Source organism: Acinonyx jubatus, chromosome B4, assembly GCF_027475565.1.
Source record: "Acinonyx jubatus isolate Ajub_Pintada_27869175 chromosome B4, VMU_Ajub_asm_v1.0, whole genome shotgun sequence".
In the NCBI taxonomy this organism is placed as follows: Eukaryota; Metazoa; Chordata; class Mammalia; order Carnivora; family Felidae; genus Acinonyx; species Acinonyx jubatus.
This window is the reverse complement of record NC_069387.1, coordinates 75,969,136-75,994,485: the sequence shown is the minus strand read 5'-3', so window position 1 is coordinate 75,994,485 and position 25,350 is coordinate 75,969,136. Positions and strand designations below refer to the sequence as shown.

The following is a 25,350-nucleotide window of genomic DNA, read 5'->3' as shown; positions in this document are numbered from 1 at the left end:
ATGTATTTTCACTTAAAAGTTTCAAAATTTCATCTTTCACATCTGTGTCTTTAATCTCTCTGCAATGATTTTGTGTATGGTGTGAGGAAGAAATCCAGTATTTTTTCATTTATCAATAATTATCCTAATACCATTTATTGAAGAGTCCCTCCTTCCCCCAATAATCTGTCCTGTGTCCATGGATCAGTTTCTGAGCTATTTCATTGGTCAATTTTTTTTTTTTTTCCCTCAATGCCACTATCACATTATTTCAATTACCACAGCTTTAAATAAAACTTGACACCTCCTCACCTTATTCTTGTCTGGAATATTTTGGCTGTTCTTGGCCCTTTACTCTTCTATAAATTTTAGTATCAACTTGTCAAGTTCTTCAAACAACCTGTTTAGGTTTTGATTGGAACTGCATTGAATCTATGGATCAATTGGGGGAAAAATAGTCATCTTTATAATACTGAGTTTCCGTATCTATGGACATAGTATTTATTTCTCCATTTTATTTAGATCTTCCTTAAGGTCTTTCAAAGACATTGTACAATATTTTTCATAACTGTCCTGGAGATCTTTTGTTGTTAGATTTCTTCTCTGATATTTTGTTGATAACATAAATGGTGTCTTTTAAATAATTATTTACCAAACCATTACTGATGTAAAGAAATACGATTTTTGAATACTGGTGTTATATTTAGCAATGTTATAAATTCATTACTTCTAATAATTTTTCTGTAAGTCCATTTTAAAAAATAGGCAATTATATAAAAAATAGTAGGTAAGGATTTCCTTTCATTTAAATCCTCATAATACCCTCTGTTCTTGTTTTACTACTAAATGGTTAAAGGTTTCCAGTACAATGCTGGTTATTTTTCAAGCTTTCTAATACTTTGTACATGATCTCCTGGATATTCTAAGCAGATGAATATTTGCTACGGAGAGCGATTTTATTTTTTCTTTTCCAATTTTTATCATTTTTATAGTCTCTTGATCTTTGATGATTTTCAAGGACACCCTTTTTTTTCTTTAAATCTAGTAGACAGATAACTGAAGGCTTTACAAAAGTTGTTCTGTTGTGTGCTCTTTCTGATGACTCTTGCTCCTGAAAGGTAGTGCAGTATTATCGAATATCTAAGTCTTTGGACTCTGAAACCTGGACCCGTGTGTTTAAATCCTACCTCTACCGCTTACTGAGTAGTTTAACCTTGGGCAAAGAAATTAACCTAAGCCTCAGTTTCCTCATCTCAGAAAAACTGGAAATAATATATACACCTCAAAGATTTTTGTGAAAGTAACATAAAGGCTTGGCACATATGATGATGGAGGCCTAATTCCTTGGACAGTCTGTGATTTTTCAACTTGTATTTGTTAGAACTCAATGTATGGGAATTTGTTAAAGGCTGTGTTAAGACTGCTTTCTTCCAAAAAAGTTGGGGAACTATGGACCCAGACCATTTTTAAATTTCAGCTGACTCTTGAACAACACGGGTCTGAACTGTGTGAGTCTACTTATATGCAGATTTTTTTTTAATATGGTACCATAAATGTATTTTCTCTTCCTTATGATTTTCTTAGTATTTTTTCTCTAGCTTACTTTGTTGTAAGAATACAGTATATATAACTACATATAACATAAAAAATATGTGTTAATTGGCTGTTTATGTTATCAGTAAGGATTCTAGTCAACTCAGTTTTTGGGGAGTCAAAAATTATAGATTTTCAATGGCATGGGGGTGGGGGTCAGCGCCCCAACGCCTCCATTGTTCAAGGGTCAACCATGCTTGGGTCTTGACTTCATGAAGAATAACAATCTCTGATCCAGTTCCCCCAGACCCCAGGTTTTGCCCCTAGTCCCCTCTGCATACCAAAGCTATACCAATCACAAAGATATGCATTTATTTACAGATTATACAGGGGTTGCTTCAGTGCTTATGAACTTCATGGTCTTGTGCTTCTGATTGATTCCTAACCTCAATAGATATCTCTTACTTCCCTGGAGGCTCATCCAATCATTTAAAAGGGTGGTTTTTATATTTCATCAAGCTTTTAATAATATTACATAGCGAGGTCATATTATCAGAAAGAGAAGCCTCATTCACGTAATTCTTAACAAATCTTTTGGGTATCCTAGGTACACAACCATATCATCAACAAAAAAACACGGCTCTTCTTTTCTAGTATTTACATAACTTACTTCAGATCCTTGTCTTATTGCATTTGTTGGAAGCTCCAAGACAACGGACAATCCCTGCCATGTTACTAAGTTCATTACAATGATGCTCGCCCTTAGTTTTTAGTAAAGAAACATTTTATCTTGAAGTAATTAAATGCATCCTTCTGGTCCTTGTATGATCATTTTTATTGCTCTAGAAAATCATCCTTTTATTCTAATTTTCTAACTTAGAGGAGTTAAAAACAGAATCCTGTAATTTTTTAAATATTTGTTTTATATGTGGGTATCTACCCTTTTTGATTCCTAATATAGTTTTTATTAGTGTCCTTTCTCTCTTTTTTTTCCCCTTAAACTCACTACAGAAGGGTACCCATTATATTCTTTTTCTCAAAGAACTGGTGGTTTTCATGGCTGATGTACATATAGCTGATACAACTATGTTTAAAATACATTTAAAATGAAAGTAAATGTTTCTGGAGGTTAAATCACTGATATATATTCATGGGTAAAATTCATTTTTAGCATTTCTGTGTCCATCAGTTTTTTAGGAATTCTTTCCTCTTCTCACTGTCAATGGCAAGCAGCAAATTATTATTTTCATTTAACTTTTGTCAGCCCAGCAAGAACAAAATATATTGTTTGAAAAGCTCTGCTTAATAGTACTATTCAAAAGACAAAATAAAAATGAAAGAACTCTAGGTCATATATTAAGTAAAGAGATTGAGCAATGGGATCCTTTGGAAATGAACTAGATACAACATAACACTCAGTAAAATAAAGCTCTCTTTTTTTAAAGTAAGCTCTATCTACGGCCAGTGTGGGGCTCAAACTCACAAGCCCAAGATAAAGTTGTGCTCCACCAACTGAGCTAGCCAGGCACCCCAAACGCTCTCATTTTTAATTCACAATTCCAGTTAACACCTGGTTACGTTTTGAGATTTACAGAAACGTTACCCATTCTGGCAGCACAATTTTACCACCTACCTGTTTTTCATCAACCTTATTTCTCTCTTCAGTTGGGGGTCATCTGTCTTAGATGTCTGAGATGTAAGAGTCACAGGAGATGTCATCACCACAGTCTGTGGCAGCGAAGTAGCTGAAGGTGTGGTACGGATCTGATACGTCTGCATATCTCCTGATGCAGCTGTGTGGTCAGAAGAGTGAGTTAATTCCTAAGTGTCTTTGAAAGTACCTTGGGATGTTTTCCACAGACACTTAAACATACTTACTTTGTACAACCACCTGGTTGCTGGGCACAAGTATTTGCTGTCCATCAGAGGTCTGTGCATATTGGAGAATTGTTGTCCCTTGCTGAGTACTGCCTGAATTTGTCATGGTTAATGTTTGAAGTCCCTGTACTCCATCTGTGCCTGGGCTGGCCAGTTGTAAGGCTCCATTTGGGGCAATGGCAACTTTAACCAAAGAGAGAACATAGCTATTGTAAGGCTGTACAATACACTAATTGCAAAGGATTGGTGAAAAAAAACCCAGCCACTACTTATTAAAACAGGTCTGAATGCAGTTCCACTTGGTAACTGTTAACTACTTTGGGTGAACTATATGTAAAAGAAATAAAATGGCATTTCTTTATAACATTTTATAGTTCAGGTGCACTAATCTTAAATTTAGTCTCAAACTGTAGATTAGTCAAAACACATTATGGGCTCAATGGAGCACTGCATGCTAATTGCTAATGCTGTCACAGCAGTTCTGGAACATTAGGAGAGGGTACCAATGGCTAACTTTTAAAGGAAAAATCAGTAGAAGGAAACATTAACACACTGTGTATTTTTATTCAAAAGAAGCATTAAAAAGATGATAAGCTTAAAAATATTTTTGAATAGATTAAACGGGCCTATGCCTATGGGAAAATTTTTAAGAGGATAAAAGGTTACATAATGAAAATATATATATCTTCATACTTTGTTTCTGAGCTCTGCTGTCTAGGGGTAACCACTATTAAATTGTACTAAATGTTATTTACTTAAGTGATATTTTAAAAATGTAATCTATTCAAGTTACTTCCTAGTGAAAATCACCAATAAGGTTGTCATGAGAAAGAGGTCACATTACTATGTGCCCCACAGCATTTTTCAATGAGTTATATATGTGTGTGTGTGTGTGTGTGTGTGTGTGTGTGTGTGTGTGTGTGTGTATTTTAATGTTTGTTTATTTTGACAGTGAGTGAGCAGGGGAGGGGCAGAGGGAGAGAGAGAATCCCATGCAGGCTCCACGCTGTCAGCGCAGAGCAGAAGAGCAGAAGCCCAACGCGGGGCTCGATCTCACAAACTGTGAGATCATGACCTGAGCCAGATGCTTAACCAACTGGGCCACCCAGGCGCCCCCTCAATGAATTATACTTATGTTAATGCTTTCCTCTCAAACCTTACATGAAACACCCATAAGATATGATCAAATGGAAAACATTTTACCATTATGCAATCCCACGTAATAAATCCCCTTCAGACTCTAATGCCTCATCTCTGTGCCCTCTTATCAGATTATAATTATGCAACTTTTTTTCTCCTTTTATACTCTGGGTACCAGGAAGCCAAAACACACTTATCTGAATGTATGTTTTAATTGAAAATATTTTTTTTCAGGAGTATATAATTATCTCTCATCCACTACCACACAACAAATATTCTACATACTTTAATTTATATGACTTTAGAAGTAATGACAGTTTAAGATTTTTTAGATGCAGACATTTGTTTTAAACTTATATTAGCAATTGTTTTCAATCGCCTTCTCTCCAACACACATTATATATATACATATATATAAATGTAAATATATAAGTAAAATAAAAAGTCCTATTCTCTATCCCAATTTATTCTACTGGCCACCCCACACCCTTATTCTGGGGTAACCATTTTTGATGTACATCCTCTTCCTAATCATTTCCTATGTTCATATAGACTGATACATTAACACACATCAAAATGTGTATCCATACACACATATGTATACATTTTTTTAAACGTTTATTATTTATTTTTGAGAGACAGACAGAGTGTGAGCACTCAGGCACCCCTAAAAAATTCTTTAAGAAAAGTAGCATATCAGCACGTTAAAAATTATGACATATTAATATGGCTTATTCTAAAACAATTAAAATTAGGAATTATGAAAACTACATAGAAACTTAGGGAGATATTTCATATATTATAATTGAAATAAGTACAATCCTTTTTTTTTTTTTTTTTAATGTTTATTTATTCTTGAGAGAGACAGAGACAGAACATGAGCAGAGGAGGGGCAGAGTGAGAGAGGGAGGCAGAATCCCAAGCAGGCTCCAGGCTCTGAGCTGTCAGCACAGAGCCCAATGCGGAGCTCAAACTCACGTACTGCAAGATTATGACCTGAGCTGAAGTCAGACGCTTACTGACTGAGCCACCCAAGCACCCCGAGAGATACATCTTTTGATGTTAAACATATGTAATAATACAGAATTGTTTTCATTTTTATAACCTATCTTCCTATTTTTAACATGTATATTTATCTGGTTGAATCTACTCTAAATCTACACTGATACGGTAGCCATTCGTCACATAGGACTATTAATTAACTGAAAGCAAGATAAGAAATTCAGTTCCTCAGTCTCACGAGCCACATTTCAAGTGCTCAACAGTCACACATGGCTTAGTGGCTACTATACTAGACAATGCAAATATAAAACATTTTCAGCAAGGAAGTTCTATTGGATCATGCTGTCTTAAACACCAGTTTGAATTGTATTTATTTTGGGGTGTCAGTTAAGTGTCCAACTTCAGCTCAGGTCATGACCTCATGGTTCGTGGGTTCAAGCCCCACATCGGGCTCTGTGCCGACAGCTTGGAGCCTGGAGTCTGCCTCAGATTCTGTGTCTCCCTCTCTTTCTGCCCCTCCCCTGCTTGTGCTCTGTCTCTCTCTCTCAAAAATAAATAAAAACATTAAAAAAATTTAAAACAAAGAAAGCAAAAGATTTTTGAAAACAGTAATGGATGCGTATGGAAAGAAAAATCAGTTTTGTTTAAAATGAAAGTGAACTTCTCAACTGCCTCTGATCTTTGTTCCCAGGTCTCCTTCCTTGCAACCACTGTTCTCAGTTTCTTATGTGTCCTCATTGAGGTGTTTTTTACATATTCTTTAAATAACTTATTCATGACAAATTTCACTGAAAGCTTACTATGCGCCAGGGCCTCCCGGGCCAAGAATACAGCTGTGAACAAGACAAAGTTGTTTCTCTCAGGGAACTTATCTTTGAGAACAGATCATAAATAAACTGATCTATAATTATGTATAATCTATAATTAAATATGTACTTTTTAATAATTACATATAAATGCTATGAAAAATGTAAGAAAGCTAACTAAAGAGAGCACATTTTAATGAAGAGTGGTCTCTTTGAGAAGTGACACCTGAGCAGAAGTAAGGATGTAAAAGCCATCCACATGAGACTCTGGGAGAAGAATGTGCCAGGCAGTGGGGTGACAAGCCCAAATATCCTGAGGCAGAAACAAGTTTCATGTTGGAGAAATTCCAAGAAAGTCAGTGTTGCTAGAATGCTAGCCAGTGGCAGATGAGATTGGAGTTTGGTAAGTGAGGCCAGATCTTGAATGGAACTTAGCCTTATAGGACTTATTCTAGGGGTGATGGAGAGTCACTGGAGCAAAAGTGGTGTGATCTAATGGACATTTTAAATAAACTGCTTTGGCTGCAGTATGGAAGACGAGAGCAAGAATGGAAGCAAAATGACCAAGTGGACGTGCACTGCAGTAATTCAGATAGGAGTATAAGCCAGGGTAATGGTGGTGATTGGAGGTGTGAGACGTGAGGGGACGGGACACAGATTTTGTGGCAAGAGTCAATTAGACTTGAACAGGAGTTAGGAATGGGAGGAAAAATCCTCTACAAATGGACAGCACAAAGAATTCCATGGGGTGATGAAATTATATCTTGACTGTGGTGTTTAGACAACTCCATGCATCTGTCAAAACTCCAAAGTAAGCATCACTTACAAGCTGTGTGGTAACTTTAGGGACATTGTCTAACCTCTCTAAGGCTCAGTTTCCTCATGAATTGATAACTGCCTACTTCACAAAGTTGCTGTAAGGAGTAAATGAGATAATGCTGAAAAGGTATTCTGCATTATTTTGGGCTCAAAATGCTAACCTTCAACTAATTATCCTCACTATTAAAGCATGACAGTCTTTCTATACACCACTTCTTTAGCGTTTGTGTATCCATCATGGAAAAACGTATTCCTATACGTACTGTACTGTCCACTGCTAGTTTGATAGATGGGAGTTGGAACAGACATAGAAGTGACAGCAGAAACTCCAGGGTTTTCTCCGTCTCCTTTTCTGCCCCGTGTATCTTCAGAGGATAGATCTTTCAAAATTTTTCTGTGAAAAATAAAACTCAATTAATGCTGGTAATGAGGACAGCTTTATAAAAACAAACCGCCAAACCTTTTCAATCTCAGGTTAGAAGTACAATAATCTACTAGACATTTTAACTGTTTTGTCAAGGAGCCACTCAGTTCAGCACAGACTACTGTAATGATTTACTGCAGGTGAGTTATGCTTTAAAGTTTACGGCTCCTGGAAAAGAGACAATGAACAAATACACAGGTACAAGGCCCTTACAGAGGTATGAAATGTCTCTTGCCCCTACAAGACAGATGATTCCGTTGTAAGGTATTTTATTAATTAACAAGAACAGTATTCATTTTCTAAATAGTGACCTTTATTTAAAAAGACCCAATCTGGGGCACCTGGGTGGCTCAGTTGGTTGAGTGTCCAACTTTGGCTCAGGTCATGATCTCAAGGTTCATGAATTTGAGCCCCGTGTCGGCCTTGCACTGACAGCTCAGAGCCTGGAGCTTGCTTTGGATTCTGTGTCCTATCTCTGCCCCACACCCACTCATGCTCGCTTTCTTTCTCAAAAATAAACAAACACTGGGGCGCCTGGATGGCTCAGTTGGTTAAGCAGCCGACTTCGGCTTAGGTCATGATCTCACAGTTCATGAGTTCAAGCCCCGCATCAGGCTCTATGCTGACAGCTCAGAGCCTGAGATCTGCTTCGGACTCTGTGTCTCCTTCTCTCTCTGCCCCTCCCCTGCTTGTACTCTCAGTCTGTCTCTCAAAAAAATGAATAAACATTTAAAAAAAATTAAAAATAAATAAACATTAAAAACAAATAAAAAGACCAAATTTATCTTTCCACCCTTCAACTCTATAGTGAGAAGCCCACAGTTTTAAGAAACCAATAAGAAATAAGAATTCTACTATAAAAAGCACACAATACTAGTGATAAGTAAAACTGTTTATTTATGGTTTTAATATTTTTAGGTAATCTCTACGCCCAAAGTGAGGCTCGAACTCACAACGCCAAGATCAAGAGTTGCATGCTCCACCGACTGAGCCAGCCAGGCGCCTCAATAAAATTGTTTAACAGGAAGTAAATATAATCCCACAGGTATCCCTCAGACTTGGTAAAATGGCACTTATGACAGGAATATGGAGATAGAAAAAGATTCCTTTGCTGAAAAGAAAGAACTTCCAAAACACAACTGGGGGCAGAGGGACAATTAAGCATTATTTCTTTCTAGAAGAAAAAGAAAAAAAGAAATCTTAATATTTCTATGTTCATTGTAAAAAAAAAAAACCAAAAAACAAAAAATAGTCATAAAGGGGGAAAAAACCCTTATCATTGAAAAGGATCTTTTATGTTATTTATGCCAACCTTCCAGCCTATGCAGGAATGCCCTAGCATTCCTAACAGCCTCTATTTCCGGGAATAAGTCATCTACAACTTCAAAATAGCAAACCATTCAATTATTAAGCCCTTACTTATTTAGACCAAAAGCTGGTTCCACCCAGTGAAGCTGAAGAAATTTAAGCTTAACCAAAATTCTATATCCATGCCCTACTTTGTAACATTTGACAATTGCTACAGTTCTTTATTTGAGGCCAGATAACCAGTTCCTTCAGCTCTTCTTCTATAACACACTGAAAAATGTTTTCCACACTGAAAAAGACCGTCTCCTTACTCTGGACAATCTTCCCACCAAAAGCTAAAAAAATTGTAGACTGTATCAACAGATGTTCCCCATCGAGAATAAGGGAGGGGCAGTCCTATAGGACTCCATGTTCGGCATTTGGAGAATAGTCACACTGGTTCCTAAACCTGCTTGTATCAGAATTGCCTGGAGAGGTTTGGTTTACTGAATCCACATTCCCATCTGATACCCCGAACAGCTGAGTGAGTAGGTCAGGACAGAGCTCCAGAATCCCTTTAACAAGATGTCTGTGTGGTCTTATGCAGCCAGCCTAGCATGAGACTGCGGAATGCTGCGCCCAGTTCTTTTTCACTTTTAAGTTATGGAACATTTGGAGTATAAAGAAAAGTACAGAAGGGGCACCTGGGTGGCTCAGTCAGTTAAGCATCCAACTTCGACTCAGGTCATGACCTCATGGCTCGTGGGTTCGAGCCCTGCGTTGGGCTCTGTGCTGACAGCTCAGAGACTGGAGCCTGCTTTGGATTCTGTCTCTCTCTCTCTGTCCCTCCCCAACTCTCTCAAAAGTAAACATTAAAAAAAATTTTTTTAAAGTACAGAAATTAAGACACCTATGTGCCAAAGAATCAATAGATGGTAAGGTTTCCTGCTACCTTGCTGAACTCGTTACTTTATTTTAGTGGGTACTTTAAGATTTTCTGTATATGAGATCATGTCGTCTACAAATTGTTTCCTTTCCAATCTGAATGCCTTTTATTTCATTTTCTTGCCTAAATGCCTGAATACAATGTTAGGTAGAAGTCGTGAGAGCAGACATCCACAGCCTTGTTGTGTTCATGATCTTAGGGAGAGAACATTCACTCTTACATCACTAAATATGCTTAGCTATGGGCTTTTATAGATGTACTTTATTAGGCTGAAGAGCACCCCCCTCTTTATTTATTTGAGAGAGTGCATGTGCGCATGAGCAAGTGAGGGTCAGAGAGGAAAAGAGAAAATCCCAAGCAGGCTCTATGCTCAGCACGGAACCTGATGCGGGGCTCAATCCCACTAACTGTGAGATCGTGACCTGAGCTGAAATCAAGAGTCAAACACCCAGGCGCCCCTGAAAAGCTCCCTTCTATTTGTTTGATGAGCATGTTATCAAATGGACTTGTTAAATGCTTTTTCTTGTGTCTGTTGAGATGATCATACATTTTTTTGTTCTTATTCTATAAATATGATGTATTACGTTGACTGATTTTCAGATGTTAAGCCAATTTTGCGTTCCTGGTATGAATCCTACTTTTTCATCATGCGTAATACCTTTTATGTGTCATTGGATTTAGTTTGCTAAAGCTCTTATTTTGCTGTGTTTATATTCATGAGTAATACTGGCTTATAGTTTTATAATCTCAATTAATGAATTGAAGCCATGTCTTCTAAATATTAATTATTGCTATCATTTGACCTACCAATTATTTGCTGTTTTTTTTTTATGTTTTTTTAAATTCATTTTTGAGAGAGAGAAAGAAGTGAGCAGGAGAGGGGAAGAGAGGGGGGCAACCAAGAATCTGAAGCACACACTGCGCTGACAGCAGACAGCCTGATGCAAGGCTCAAACTCACGAATCGTGAGATCATGACCTGAGCCATAGTCAGATGCTTAACCAACTGAGCCATCCCAGGATCCCTGCTTTCTGTTTTTAAAAAAGTCTTCTGGGGGCGCCTGGGTGGCTCAATCGGTTAGGCGTCTGACTTCGGCTCAGGTCATGATCTCATGGTTCATGAGTTCTGAGCCCCATGTCGGGCTCTGTGCTGACAGCTCAGAGCCTGGAGCCTGCTTCTGATTCTGTGTCTTCCTCTTTCTCTGCCCCTCCCCTACTCGTGCTCTCTCTCCATCTCTCAAAAATGAATAAATGTTTAAAAAAAAATTTTTTTTAAAGTCTTCTGGGGGTGCCTTGCTGGCTCAATTGGTAGATAGAGCATGCAAAAAAAATTTTTTTAAACGTTTATTTATTGAGAGACAGAGACAGAATGCAAGCAGGGGAGGGCAGAGAGAAAGGGAGACACAGAATCTGAAGCAGGCTCCAGGCTCCAGGCTCTGAGCTGTCAGCACAAAGCCTGATGCGGGCTTGAATCCATGAACTGTGAGATCATGACCTGAGCTGAAGTCAGATACTTAACCAACTGAGCCACCCAGGTGCCCCAGAGCACGCAACTCTTGATCCTCAGAGTCATGAGTTCAAGCCCCATACTGAGAATAGAGCTTACTTAAAAAAATAAATAAATAAAAAGTCTTCTGTATTCTTTTGGATTTGAAGAGTTTTCAGAACTCCACTTTAATTCATCATGTTTGACAAAATCTCTTCATATAATTTAGTAATTGCTCTAAGGAGTTCTAATAGACCTCATCTACTTAGAATCACTGTTTTACCATGTCAAGTGAACCTTAGAAACCTTACCTCCAGAATGAGTCTCTTTATTTCCCCCCTTATGTTATAGTTGTCTTACGCATTACATCTGCATTACATCTACATACATTAAAAGCCCCATCAGACAATGCCATATTTTCTTGTCAACCAAACATATTTTAAAGAATTCAACTGGAGAATAGTTCATTATACTTGCCCAGATCTTGCTGTTGCTGTTTCTTCATTCTTAACCTTCCAGATTTCTATCTTAAGAGCTTTCTTAGCAGTTACTTTCTTTTTTTTTATTCTTGAGAGAGAGCACGAGGGAGAGCGAGCGAGCACAAGCAGGGGAGGTGCAGAGTGAGAGAGGGACACAGAATCTGAAGCAGGCTCCAGGCTCTGAGCTGTCAGCCCAGAGCCCAACGTGGGGCTCGAACTCACAAGCCGTGAGATCATGACCTGAGCCAAAGTCAGACACTTTACCGACTGAGCCACGCAGGCGCCCCTCTTAGCAGTTACTTTAGAGCAGGTATGCTGTCAATGACTGCTCTTAGTTTTCCTTCATCTGAAAATATTTATTTCACCTCCCATTTCTGAGGGATATTTTCACTAGATAAAAAATTCTGGATTGACAATTCTTTTCTTTCAGCACTTTAAAATTCTGTGCTTCAGTGCAGAGCCTGCTTGGGATTCCCTCTCTCCCTCTCTCTCTGTTCTTCCCCTAATTGTGCATGCAGACATGTGCTCTCTCTCTCAAAATAAACCAACTTAAAAATTTTTAAAAGAATGTATTTCATTTCCTTCTAGCCTCGTTTTTGATCAGAAATCTATAGTGATTTACACTGTTCCCTTTAAAGTAATGTCATTTTTCTCTGTGCACAAGATTTTTGTCTTTAGTCTTCATCAGTTTGATTATGACTTGTCTGGGGAGGGGTTTGTGTTTATCTATGGCTTAGTGTTTGCTGAGCTTTTTGAATCTGTGGGTTTCACCAAATTTGGAAACATTCCAGCTATTATTTCTTTAAATATTTTTTTCTGCAACATACTTCTTCCTCTCCTATGACTCGAATGACACAAATATTAAAACTTTTGGTATTGTCTCACAAGTCTCTGGAAATTAGTGTATTTTTCTAATCTTTAGTTCAGACTGGATAATCTCCAATGAACTATCTTTGAAGCTACCTCATCTTTATTTTCCTATTCAACCCATCCAATGAGGTTTTATTTCTGTTACTGTATTTCTCAGCTCTAAAATTTCTATTTAGTTCTCTTTATAGCTTCTACTTTTTGCTAGGAGTTCTTAACTTTCTATTCATTTCAAGAGAATTCACACTTGTTAGGACATTTTAATAGCTCCTTTAAGTTTTTGTCCCATAACTCCAACATCTGTGTCATCTAGGAGATGGCATCTGCTGACAATCTTCCCATGCCAAGTTAAGATTCTTCTGGGTTCTTTGTATGCCAAGTAATTTGGGACATGGGACATTTTCAATATTATGATACCAGACTCTGGGATCTTGTTTAAATCCTATGGAGAAATTTTGATATTCTTGTTTTAGCAGGCTATCAACCTAGTTGTGTCCAGGCCATTGATTTTGACCAGCATTCAGTGGACTGTGGTTCCAATGTCATTTCAGTTTTCAAAGCTTTTGCAGTGTTATTCAGATCTGGTCCATATGTGCACCAGGTAATTACTGTTCAGTCTGGGACTTGAGCCACTGCATGTCGTATGTGTAGTTCATTCAATTCCTTAGGTCTATATGTGCTAGGGAAGCCCGTTTTTATTATTTATTTGCTAAAAATTTATAAATGGGTGCTGAATTTTATCAAATACTTTTCCTGCATTTCTGAGTTGATTATATATTGTTTGTATGGATTCTCACTTATCATGGTTTATTTCCTTGTATGTTTGATGATTTTTCACTCTGAATTCATATCTGGTTGATCCTAATTTGGTATAATGCAGAAAGCTTACTTTGGGGGGAAGCTTCCTTTCAGATGTTCTAGCCTCCTGCAGGAATCCCAGCTTAATACAAAACTCTCAGGTTCAGAGTCCTTTCCTGCAGTAGACCTAAAGCAACGTGTGCACTTTGGTTTTCAGGCTTGCTTCTGCTTCTCACTCTGGTTTCAGCTCATGTATTTGTATTGTTAAAAAGAAAACCACAGGCCCAAAATGGCATCACTTAGGCCAAATCCCCAACCCAGAGCTTAATACCTAATCTATAAACCTCTTCCAGAAATGTAGTCTTTACTAGTCAGAGCTTTTCAGATCAGTACCAGTGAGGGCCACACAGGCCCTCTCCTTCTCCCAGAGGAGGACAAGGTCATCTGCATCAAAAGAACCACTGCTCTTCCCACTAAGAGAAAGATACCCTGCTGGAACAATACTGTTCTTTTGCTAAAACTTTCTTGCCCCACCCTCCTTCCTTTAAAAACCTTCTGTTTTGGGGGTGCCTGAGTGGCTCAGTTGGTTGAGTGTCTGACTTCAGCTCGGGTCATGATCTCACAGCTTGTGAGTTCGAGCCCCGCGTCGGGCTCTGTGCTGACAGCTCGGAGCCTGGAGCCTGCTTCGGATTCTGTGTCTCCCTCTCTCTGCCCCTAATCCACTCGCATTCTGTCTCTGTCTCTCTCAAAAATCAATAAACATTAAAAAAACAAAAACTTCCGTTCTGTATAGCTCCTTGGCTCCCCTCTACTTGCTAGATAGGATCTGCCCAATTTAGGAATTATTTAATAAAGCCACTTAGACCTTCAAATTTACGTGGCTGAATTCTGTTTAACAGATATGGTGGCTTCAGGATCAGAAACGAACTTCTGGCAGTATCTGGGGACAATGAAAAACACAGGCACGAGCCCTGCAAACCCTTCAGAGTTCACCATCTTTCTCCCTGTTTCCAAGGGCCATTGGTAAGTCCCTCTCAGTTTTAGCTCTGCTCTTTTTGCATTCAAGCTGCAGATCTGACTTTCCAATAAAGTATTAATGGATCAGGCTAGACTAATAGGAGGTTCTAAGGAAGCACCAGCCCTTAGCCCTTGGTTCAGACCACACTTCCACCTTGGAATCCTTTCCTAGTTCCAGTCTCCAGTCCCCATTTACTGGAGTATGCTGGTTTAGTCTTATTAATTTCCAGTCCACAGTCTCCCTGAATGAGAGTCTGCTGGTTTAGCTCACACTGGGAATTGCTGGTAGTGCACAAAGACTTCTCTTAACCACTCTGCAGTGACATGTTTTAGTTACTGGTGGTGTGCTGAGGGGCACATGTTTGTCTTGTTTTATGTAAATAAAGGTAATTGCTAGTGGGGATTTCAGAAACCAAAAAGCCATAAAAATTGGTGGGTCCAGGTCAAATCACTTAAGAGCTGTTACAGCACTTACCACCTAACTCAAAGACTTTCAACATAGTAGAAGCTAGTCAATGAACAGGTTAGATTGACACTAGGTCACCCACTGATCTCCAGAAAACTTCCGTGCAGTGAAGCACACTGTAAAACAACCCATAAATTCCAACCCCAAAGCAAGTCCCTCTTAGGGATTAGTTTGGCTCTGAGAAACCCAAAGGCCTAGTTAAAACAAGAGATCCTTTAGATCTAGAGTTAGTGTGCCACCTTCTGGCAAACCTGCTTATTTTATGTTTAAGAACTATAGTCCCAGAAGTTAGATACCTAGCAAAATTTTTTTTTTTTTTTTACCAAAACAACATGGAATTATGATGGCTGTTATGAGGAATGCTGAATTAGACAAGATCATTCATTTAAGAAGTACACTTGAAAGCAAGGGCTGATTACCTGTTTTAATTGGCAAGAAGAGGCCTCCAAAAGATTTCAAAATCCCAAAATAGTTTCATTAAAAGACTCATGGCAAACAGCTAATGAAAAACAGAAAAATTATCTAAAACAAGACTACACAGAAGACTGATGTAATTCGTGCCACTCTCTTCTGTCCTTTGAGTACTCATCCTAGTGAGCTTCTGTCTGAACTGCCTTTCCACTCTGAAAAGACAATGACCTTTTGAAAGAAGACCACTTGGGGCTACTGGTGATCCTCTTCAGGTATCTCTCATTCCTTACTCTAAGGATGAACTGAGGGCTGTAGTTAAAGAATTTCTTAAACTAGGGAGGACCCTCAAGAGTTTTTATAAATAGATGATCTCCTGGGCCGAGTTGAGAGAAGGGAAATGAAAATTCATGTTGTCTCTTCCTTTCCAAATCCAAACCCAGTGGATAATGATCCTTTCTCTCCTGGAAATAACTATTTTCTTTTTGCTTCTTGTTACCTCCTAAGAACATGGCTTGGCTTTCTGCCTGCCTGGGACAGGAGGCCGTCTCTTCTTTCTTTGGCTGTGTTTGGGAGTAACTCCAGATCTTCTTCTTCTGTTTTTAAAGTAGGCTTCATGCCCAGTGAGGAGCCCAACGCAGGCCTGAATCCACAACCCTGAGATCAAGACCTGAGCTGAGTCAGATGCTTACCAACTGAGGCACCTAGGCACCCCACCTCTAGATATTCTAGATATTCTTAATACCTTTCACTCCCTCTTTGAGGAGGCATCTTGGGTCCATAAGGTTGCCAGAAATATTTACTGTTTGTCCTGCTGAAACCTAACAAGATATTTGAAAGGACTTAATAACTCTATAATCAGAAATTTGACCAAACTGGATGCTGATATTGAGAGCCTGATAGTTTTTCTTTAAAAAAAAAAGATTTTTTTTAATGTTTATTTATTTTTGACAGACAGAGCATGAGTGGGGGAGGGGCAGAGTGAGAGGGAGACACAGAATCCAAAGCAGGCTCCAGGCTCTGAGCTGTCAGCACGGAGCCCAACGCGGGGCTGTGAGGTCATGACCTGAGCCGAAGTTGGACACTCAACCGCTCAACCGACTGAGCCACCCAGGCGCCCCATAAACCTGATAGTTTTTCTTAAAAGCCTTCTCCCCTAAGTTAAATGTACCCAGAGAGAAAGAAAACATTCTCCTAGGGGGATGGGTGTCAGTACTTTGGTATCCTTTTGTCAACAACCCAATTCTTTGAGGAATTAAAAAGAGCTGTCCTTGTTTTAAGAATCTAGTATTTATAGGACAAGAGGTATGGTTCTAAGAACAATTCAAAGATCACCAATGTCCAAACCTCCCCTATTTATCTCAAAAGGCTTATAATTGGGGTGCCTGGGTGGCTCTTGATTTCGGCTCCAATCATGGCCTCATGTTTCAGATCAAACCCCGCGTAGGATTCTGCCCTGACAGCACAGAGCCTGCTTGAGATTCTCTCTCAAAATAAATAAACAAAAAAGAAATGTAAAATGTTCAGGGCACCTGACTGGCTCAGTCGGTAAAGCATGCAAGTTTTGATCTTGGTGTTGTGAGTTCAAGCCCTATGTGGGGTATAGAGATTACTAAAAAAAAAAAAAAAAGTATAAATGTTCAATGTTCTATCTGGTCTTCTCTAGGAACTCTTATCTAGTCCATCTCTTTAAAATGCAAATTTAGGGGTGCCTGAGTGGCTCAGTTGGTTGGGTATCCAACTCTTGGTTTTGGCTCAGGTCATGATCTCATGATTTGTGGGTCTGAGCCCCTGCACTGGGCTCAGTGCTGCTGGTGCGGAGCCTGCTTGGGATTCTCTCTCTCTCAAAATAAATTTAGAAAAAATAAAATAAAATGCAAATTCAATGGAGGTAATTTTTATCAAGGAAAAAACAAAAGGGGGGAAGGCAGTTTAGAACCTGACTTGCCAAGGGGCGCCTGGCTGGCTCAGTCCGAAGAGCATGTTATTCTTGATCTCATGGTCGTGAGTGGAGCCTCATGTGGTATAGAGAGTACTTAAAAAAATAAATAGAAACTTAAAAAAAAGAATTTGCCTTGCCAAGGTCAAATCCAAATCTGAAGTGTCTTCTCCACAAATATTCGAAAAAGCTTTAGCCATTCAAACAGATAACCTTAACTTATTCCATCTACCAAAAAACAAAAAAGAACCCAAACTCAGATCCAACTTTTATAACTAGTTATTTTTTGCACCCATTTCATGGTAATAATTTTAAAACCGAAGCTACAAGGTCTCTACAGTCTGTATGTTCACATGTGTCTATACAGAGGTGTTGTAGTTATTTGGTATTGCTTAAATTAATTTGTAAAAGAGCTCCATTTAGTTGGTTTAAAGGCAAGCATTTGTAAGGACTGGGCATTCTGAAACTCTCAGAAAGAAACTAACAAAATTTTTTTCAAATTCATATATCTGAAAAAATATTTGACATGAAATCTAGTTTAAGATTGATGGTTTAATTAAAACAGACATGGGGGCGCCTGGGTGGCGCAGTCGGTTAAGCGTCCGACTTCAGCCAGGTCACGATCTCGCGGTCCGTGAGTTCGAGCCCCGCGTCAAGCTCTGGGCTGATGGCTCAGAGCCTGGAGCCTGTTTCCGATTCTGTGTCTCCCTCTCTCTCTGCTCCTCCCCCGTTCATGCTCTGTCTCTCTCTGTCCCCCCCCCCCCCCCAAAAAAAAAAAAAAAAAAAACGTTGAAAAACAGACATGGCTTTAGAGTTACCGACATTAAATAGAAAACTTTTATTCTACATAAGTTCATGTTATCTCTTACTCTGTCAACAAAAAAATAATAGCTTAGGATAATGGCTGACTTTGTTAAGTGTTGAATGAAGTATCTGTACATAATCTACACATAATTATTAGAGACAAATATATGTATGCAAGATAAAAGTTTATCAATGAACTTTTCAGTGATATTATGTCTACTTAAACCGTTTTCTCCAATTTGGGGGTGGCAGAATCTAAAACCTTAGTTTTACTGAGATAGATTAAATGATTTAACTAACACTAAACTCATCAAATACCAAAATCATTTCCAAATAAGATAAAATACTGCAACATTAATAACATTTATCACGGAGAATCCAAAAGATATTTAGATATGTTAATGCTATATTGGACAATTTTAAAGGACATGTTTTTGGAAATTTTGATTTGCAAATTTTAAGAACGCTTTAATTTGCAGTAGAAATTAAGGTTTCTAAGGGTTAAGAAGTCTAATTGCTATATGTAATTAAAGCTAGTAAGAATAAAACATCTCCATGTGCCAGGAAAGATGTGTTAAAAAAGGGCATGAGAAATATTTATTTTTTTTGTTCTAAAATGAGGATGGTTGTCCAAAGATGAAAAACATAGGACAAATCAGAATGTAGAAAAAACAGCTGTAGTAGGTTTGTGGTAGAGGAATCTCTGAAAAGCAACTATATCATGTGTGATCCAACTGGTTAAGATTAAAATAATTTTAAAAAATGAGTTTAAAAAAATTTTTAATGTTTTTATTTATTTTTGAGATAGAGACACAGAATCTGGAGCAGCCTCCAGGCTCTGAGCTGTCAGCACAGAGCCCGATGCAGGGCTCAAACTCACAGATGAGATCATGACCTGAGCTAAAGTCGGGACACTTAACCAACTGAGCCACCTGGGCGCCCCTAAAAATGAGTTTTAAAATCAAAAGTAAGCTGGTGTAAAATTAGAATTTGTTGTTTTAATAGAGGGAAAAACCAAAGTTCTCTTGGACTTTGGTCTGATTTTGGTAATATTGTGAAAACTCCTTTAAGTTTCAGAATGATCTGTGATCCTGTTTAGTCAAGTGCCTTAGAACCTATATTTGATATTTTTGATGAGTGCCCCAAAATTTAGTTATATTTTTTTAAGGTTTTATTTTTAAGGAATCTCTATATCCAACACGGGGCTCAAAATTATGACCCTGGGATCGAGTCACATGCTCTACCTATGGAGCCAGCCACACCCAAAATTAAGTTCTAAAGTCTTTTTGATTTGGAATATCCCAAAGGATTTGTTACGCTTATTTGATATTTGACAATGCTTCCCATGTAGTTTACATAAGTAATTCTAAGCCTTCTTTATATTGTATTTTTAAGACTGTGGCCATGTGTGGGTAAGTTGATTTTGCTTCTGCAAAAATGGCCCCTAAATGCCAGACTTCTGCTGTCACGATGTCCTTACAACATGGCAAAAGCCTGCTCCAAGACGAGCCTCTAGGTTCTTTCTCACTTTCTGGCAAATCTCATTTTTTGGTTTTAACATTTCTTCACCCACCATGGTATAAGAGGACTCCAATTATAAATAAACATTGGTGTGGAGACTTCTAGAAGATTGCAAAAAGAACTTACCATCAATGTCTAACCTGTCAAATCCATAATCCTGGAAATACTTTTTGTTCCCAGAGGCCTCAAAGCAGCTGGACTTCATTCATTTGCCACCTCGTATGGGCTATTAATATTTTCTTGTTAGTGTATGTATGTTTTCTGGATAGACTGAAGTTTGCCAGTGTGAGGGCATTAGTATTGCAGCAGGGGAAAACAAACAAACAAAACCCTTAGAAAACGTGTTTCCCATATTTGGGCTGTACTTTCCACTGAGGCACGCACTTCACTGGGCAAATCATTCAAGCCTTGATAAAGGCCTTACAAATATCTCGGAATTATCACTGCCCCATCACCCTTAATCATCAGGCAAGGTGGAGAGAACTAATGAAGTTCTCAACATCTCTAAGCTTGCTGAATTCGGCAAGGTGCTGGCCTAAAGTGCTGCCACTGGCTCTGCTCACTATTTGCGATACATTCCATAGGAGACAGTCACAGGCAGACCACTCACTGTCTACCGGTGTACAACTTTCTGCTGATTCCTTGTTGTCTGTCTCATGCTAGTATAACCAGTTACTAGAAGTCTTTAATGTCTTATTCTAAAGCCTATCATCAACAGGTTAAAGAAGCTTTCCCAGACGGTATCAAAGGATCCTGTTGGTCACAGTCTGGAGCCTGGTGACTGGTATTTTGGAAAGGTCATAAAAAAAACCCAGAAACAAACACCCAGCTCTCAAGTCCTGTTAGAAAGTACCTTACCAAGTGCTCCTGACTACTGACACTGCTGCAAAACTAAAAGGTATTAAGCCCTGGGTAAACGCCACACAGCTAAAGAAGGCTCCATCTGGTCTTGTACAGACGCTGGAGATCTCTAAATCAAATTGACAAGAGAGAGAAGTAGCTTACAACAAGGTAGACTGTTTCTATCCAAGACGATGGATCATACTTTTACTGCATTATCTGCTAGGATCCTTAGATCCTCTAGCCAAAGTGGTCCTTGATAACAGACAGACTGTCTTGATTCATCTGTTAGCTGAGGAGTTGTCTGTGCTGTGGCCAACACCACCTACTGTTGTACCAGGATTAATTAACACTTTTGAAAAGTTAAAATTACAAAAGATCACAGAACAAGACATTTGGCTTTAAAAAGCTGACTCCTTCCACGAGGTTCTTTCTTTGACTTACTTGATTTTGACTGGCGTAGGCCTTGGAGACCAAGGCTCTAGAGTGCACTTCAAATATTGAGATTTATTCTTATAGGAATCATAATAATCTGTGTGCGTTGTATTCTCTCAAAAGCTTTAAATGCATGTTCATAGCCACTAACCACCAAACAAATGATCTAAGACTGAAACACGAAGAGAATATGAACCTGAAGCTGTGACCTGTGAATATCACAGACATTAAGCACGTGTACATACACGTCTGAGATCACACAAAAGGAACAACAAAAACTGCGAGAACTTTTGAATGGTAACTGAGAGTGGCACTAATGCCTTAAAATTTGATCACATCTCTAAGCTGAATGTCTGATTAAAAGGAAGGAACTGTTAAAGAGAAAACCACAGCCCTAAATGGCATCACTTAGGTTGAGTCCCCAAACTGGGGGGGTTAGTACTTAATCTAATTGCAGTTTCAACCTTCCCCCAAAAATGTAGTCTTAACTAGTCAGAAAGTTTCAGATCAGCACCAATGAGGTAATTTGTCACATGGGCTTTCTCCATCCTACCAAAGGAAGATGAGAATCTGCAATGATAAGACCTCCTGGCACTTAGGCCTAAGAGAAAGATAACCTTGCCTGGAAAAATTCTTTTACCAATAACTTTTTTGTCCCTCCTTCTTTCCTATATACAAATCTTCCATTTTGTACAACTTCCCAGAGGGGATGGTGCCCTTTAATAGTCAATTAGACCTTCAAATTTACTCACTTAAATTTTGTTTAACAGTATATATATGGTTTTTATGATTAGTGGGGGAATATGATATTTATATTATTTCCTGTAAATGCACAATACATTAACAAGTACTTTATCCAGGAACTTTTGTGCTGGTAGAGCCCCTTTGTTCGGAACTTAAACTTTAAAAAAAAAAATTTTTTTTTTAACATTTATTCATTTTTGAGAGAGTGCGAGTGAGGGAGGGGCAGAGAGAGAGGGAGACACAAAATCCGAAGCAGGCTCCAGGCTCTCACGAACCGGGAGATTATGACCTGAGCAGAAGTCGGATGCTTAACTGAGCCACCCAGGCACCCTGGAAATTAAACTTTCATTTGCATTCTTTTGGTGACTGCCTCCAATAATCTAAGGTCATCTAATCAATAACAATATAAGTAATCAATACAGGGATCTAATAAGCCATTCCTTATCTCACATATTTCTGTCTGCTATAATTCTTTGCATTTTGTTTTTAAACTACACAAATTAATCATTACTGTTCTAAAAATCAAAGGTTCTAAAAAAGTAAAAAAATCAATGAATGTCTTAGTTCACCACTCTTTCTTATATTCACATTCCTTCCATTTGGACTCATTTTTCTTCTTCCTGAGGTGTAACCTTTAGTAAATTCTTAAATCAGTTTGAAATGAATTTTATTTCACCATTATTTTGGAGTGATTGTTCCATCGGGTATAAAATTCCAGAGCAATAGTTACTTTCTCTTGTTAAAGATTTTATAGTCCATTGTCTTCTAATATTACCTTCAAAAACCTATTAGCCTAATGGTCATTCTTTTCAAGGTAATTTACCTTTTTTCGTTAGAAGATTTTAAGATCTTACTGTTATCTTTGGTGTTTTCCAGTTATTTATTTAATAAGTTAATCTACAAGTTATTAATTTATTTAATAATTAATCTAGGGGCACCTGGGTGACTCACTTGGCTGAGCATCTGACTTCTGATTTCAGCTCAGGTCATGATCTCAGGTCATGATCTCACAGTTTGTGGGTTAAAGGTCTGTGTTGGGCTCTGCGCTGACAGCATGAAGCCTGCTTGGGATTCTCTCTCTTCTCTTCCCTGCTTGCACTCTTTCCTTTCCTTTATCCTTTTCTGTCTCCCTTTCCTCCTACCTTCTAGTTTTGTTCAACAAGTAATTATTGAGCATCTACTCTTGTATGATTGCTTTACAGTGCAAGAACTTATTTAAGAGCACAGCCCATGGGCGCCTGGGTGGCTCAGTTAGGTGTGCGACTTCAGCCCACATCATGATCTTGCGGTTTGTGAGTTCAAGCCCTGCACTGGGCTCTATGTTGACGGTGCAGAGCCTGAAGCCGGCTTCAGATTCTGTGTGTCTCTCTCTCTCTCTTCCCCTCCCCTGCTCATGCTCTCTCTCAAAAATAATAAGCATTAAAAAATTTTTAAAAAACACCACAACCTAGGGGTGTCTGGGTGGCTCAGTCAGTTGAGCATCTGACTTCAGCTTAGGTCATGATCTTGCAGTTTGTGAGTTCGAGCCCCGTGTCAGGCTCTGTGCTGACAGCTCAGAGCCTGAAGCCTGCTTCGGATTCTGTGTCTCCTTCTCTCTCTGCCCCTCTCCCACTTGTGCTCTGTTTCTGTCTCTCAAAAATAAATAAATGTAAAAAGAAAAATTAAAAAAAAACCAGCACAGTCTATGTATTATTATTATTTTTTTAGTTATCTCTACAGGCAACATGGGGCTTAAACTCACAACCCTAAGATCAAGAGTTGCATTTTCTTTTGACTGAGCTAACTAGGTACCCCTGGCCCATGTATTATTAATTGGAATCCCAACAGGATGAGATAAATACTGTAACAAGGGTCAGTAAAAAGAATGCCACAGAAGAAAGACATAACTTGGTCTTGGGAGTTGGAATAAAGGTAATCAGAAGACTTCTAGGAGAAAATAAGGCTTAAAATATGTGCAGGAATTATGCAGAATGCAGAAAAATGTGTTTCAGCAAAGGGACAAGACGAAGGCCCAGAGTTAGGAAGCTAAGAAAGGGAACACAAAGCAGTTCAATTCCTAAAATCTATAGTCATGTTGCTTTTAAAGTTAACTATCTAAAAGTAAACATGGAAATCTAGTGCTTTGCCAGAAGGTAAGATTAAATTCCTCTTCAGCACAGCAATTTAGGCCCTTCATAGTCTGGCTCAAATCTCTCTCTCTTAACATTTCCCATCCTATACGGACACATGCTCCCTCTTTATATAGTTTGCTTTGCACAGCACCATTCCAACTTATTGGTTATAGAACACACACAGGATCCAAAATGCCGAGTACTCACCTATAAGATGGGCGCCGTGCTAGGATCCCGTGGGCTTTCTGTGAAGAGCCTATACTGTCTGATGAGTCCTGAGACTCCTCACTTTCTGATAAAGATGACACCTGAAAAACAGAACTGGTTTTATGGTGGAAAACAATTTAATCTTACTTTCAGAAAATACGATCTGTCTTCCTGCCAACCAAATTCATTTGTCATTAAATCTACGGTCTAAAATAAAGGAGCAAATGAAAAAACAAAATTTATTTCAAGAGCCCAAACTAATTAAAGGAATGTACAATACAGCATGCTCAGAACAAAGAAGAAAGTCTATCCCTAAATAAAGCAATACTATTTAACTAGAGTTATAAAGGCCAGTCTCTGATTTCCACCCTATTTCTATACTGATAAAAAACTGATGCTCAGTTTTTTAAATCATTAATCTGATTTGGACTCCAGACATGCTCATTTTGAAGTGCTACTAGATATCCAACTATTATCAAATTATTAGATAATAACATTGCAGAGACTGCTAAATATACAAGCCTTTAAGTCAGGCATGAGGTCTTGGGCTAGACATATAAACTTGGGAGTCACAGCTCTCTAGGTAGTCCATAAAGCCCTAAGACTGGATGGGCTCAATACACAGAGAAGATGACCAAGAAGAAAACCCAGGAACATTCTAACATTAACAGGTTGGGAAGAAGGGGACGAACCAGCAAATAAGACCAAGAATAAGCCACCACTGAGGCAGGAAAAATACCAGGTAAGTGACGTGTCCTAGACAGCTAGCAAAAGCAGTGTATCAAAGAGAATGATCAACCATGTTAAGTACTGCTAACAGATGAAATAAAACAAGGACTGAGAACAGACCATTATGTATAGCAAGACGGAGTTCACTGGCAAGGGCAGGTATAAGCACATGCAACTTAGAAAACTGTACTAATTAGGCTTCATCTCACTTCACAAATACCTGTAAAGCACTGAGTGCATAGCATATAGCAAGGACATATTAAATGGTAACTGTTAATAATAAGTCCTATAAAATTATGTCAACACGATAAAAACCACATGCAAGTTTTAAACTATAACAGTATCTTTTTTTTTTTATGTCATTCATTTTTGAGATACAGAGACAGGGCGTGAGTGGGGGAGGGGGGGAGAGAGAGAGAGGGAGACACAGCATCCGAAGCAGGCTCCAGGCTCTGAGCTGTCAGCACAGAGCCCGACGCAAGGCTAGAACCTACGCACGGTGAACCATAAACTGAGCCAAAGTCGGATTAACCAACTGAACCACCCAGGTGCCCCTACAGTATAATTAAGAAAACAAGTTATTTTCGATTTTTAGAATGTATTAAATTTCCCAATATTTGTCCAAAGTTGCACTATGGATAGGTTTTTTACTTCATCTTTATTTTAATGTTTATTATTTACTTTTG

At 38.5% G+C, this 25,350-nt stretch overlaps 1 protein-coding gene across 11 annotated transcripts in view; it reads right to left on the bottom strand.

The window, feature by feature from the left end:
* The window catches only part of ATF1 (activating transcription factor 1), a 79,288-nt gene that overhangs the window by 4,547 nt on the left and 49,391 nt on the right, over positions 1-25,350 (bottom strand). For 8 of the 11 annotated variants that reach the window (XM_027036128.2, XM_027036131.2, XM_027036129.2 and 5 more), the window contains 4 exons: positions 23,936-24,036; positions 7,421-7,551; positions 3,391-3,573; positions 3,146-3,305 (listed from right to left, as the gene is read on the bottom strand). In XM_027036128.2, the coding sequence (XP_026891929.1) occupies positions 3,146-3,305; positions 3,391-3,573; positions 7,421-7,551; positions 23,936-24,036 (575 nt within the window). Of the gene's footprint in view, positions 1-291; positions 412-3,145; positions 3,306-3,390; positions 3,574-7,420; positions 7,552-23,935; positions 24,037-25,350 lie in introns of all 11 variants that reach the window. The other 3 variants (XM_053226229.1, XM_053226232.1, XR_003413110.2) reach the window with 2 other exon arrangements.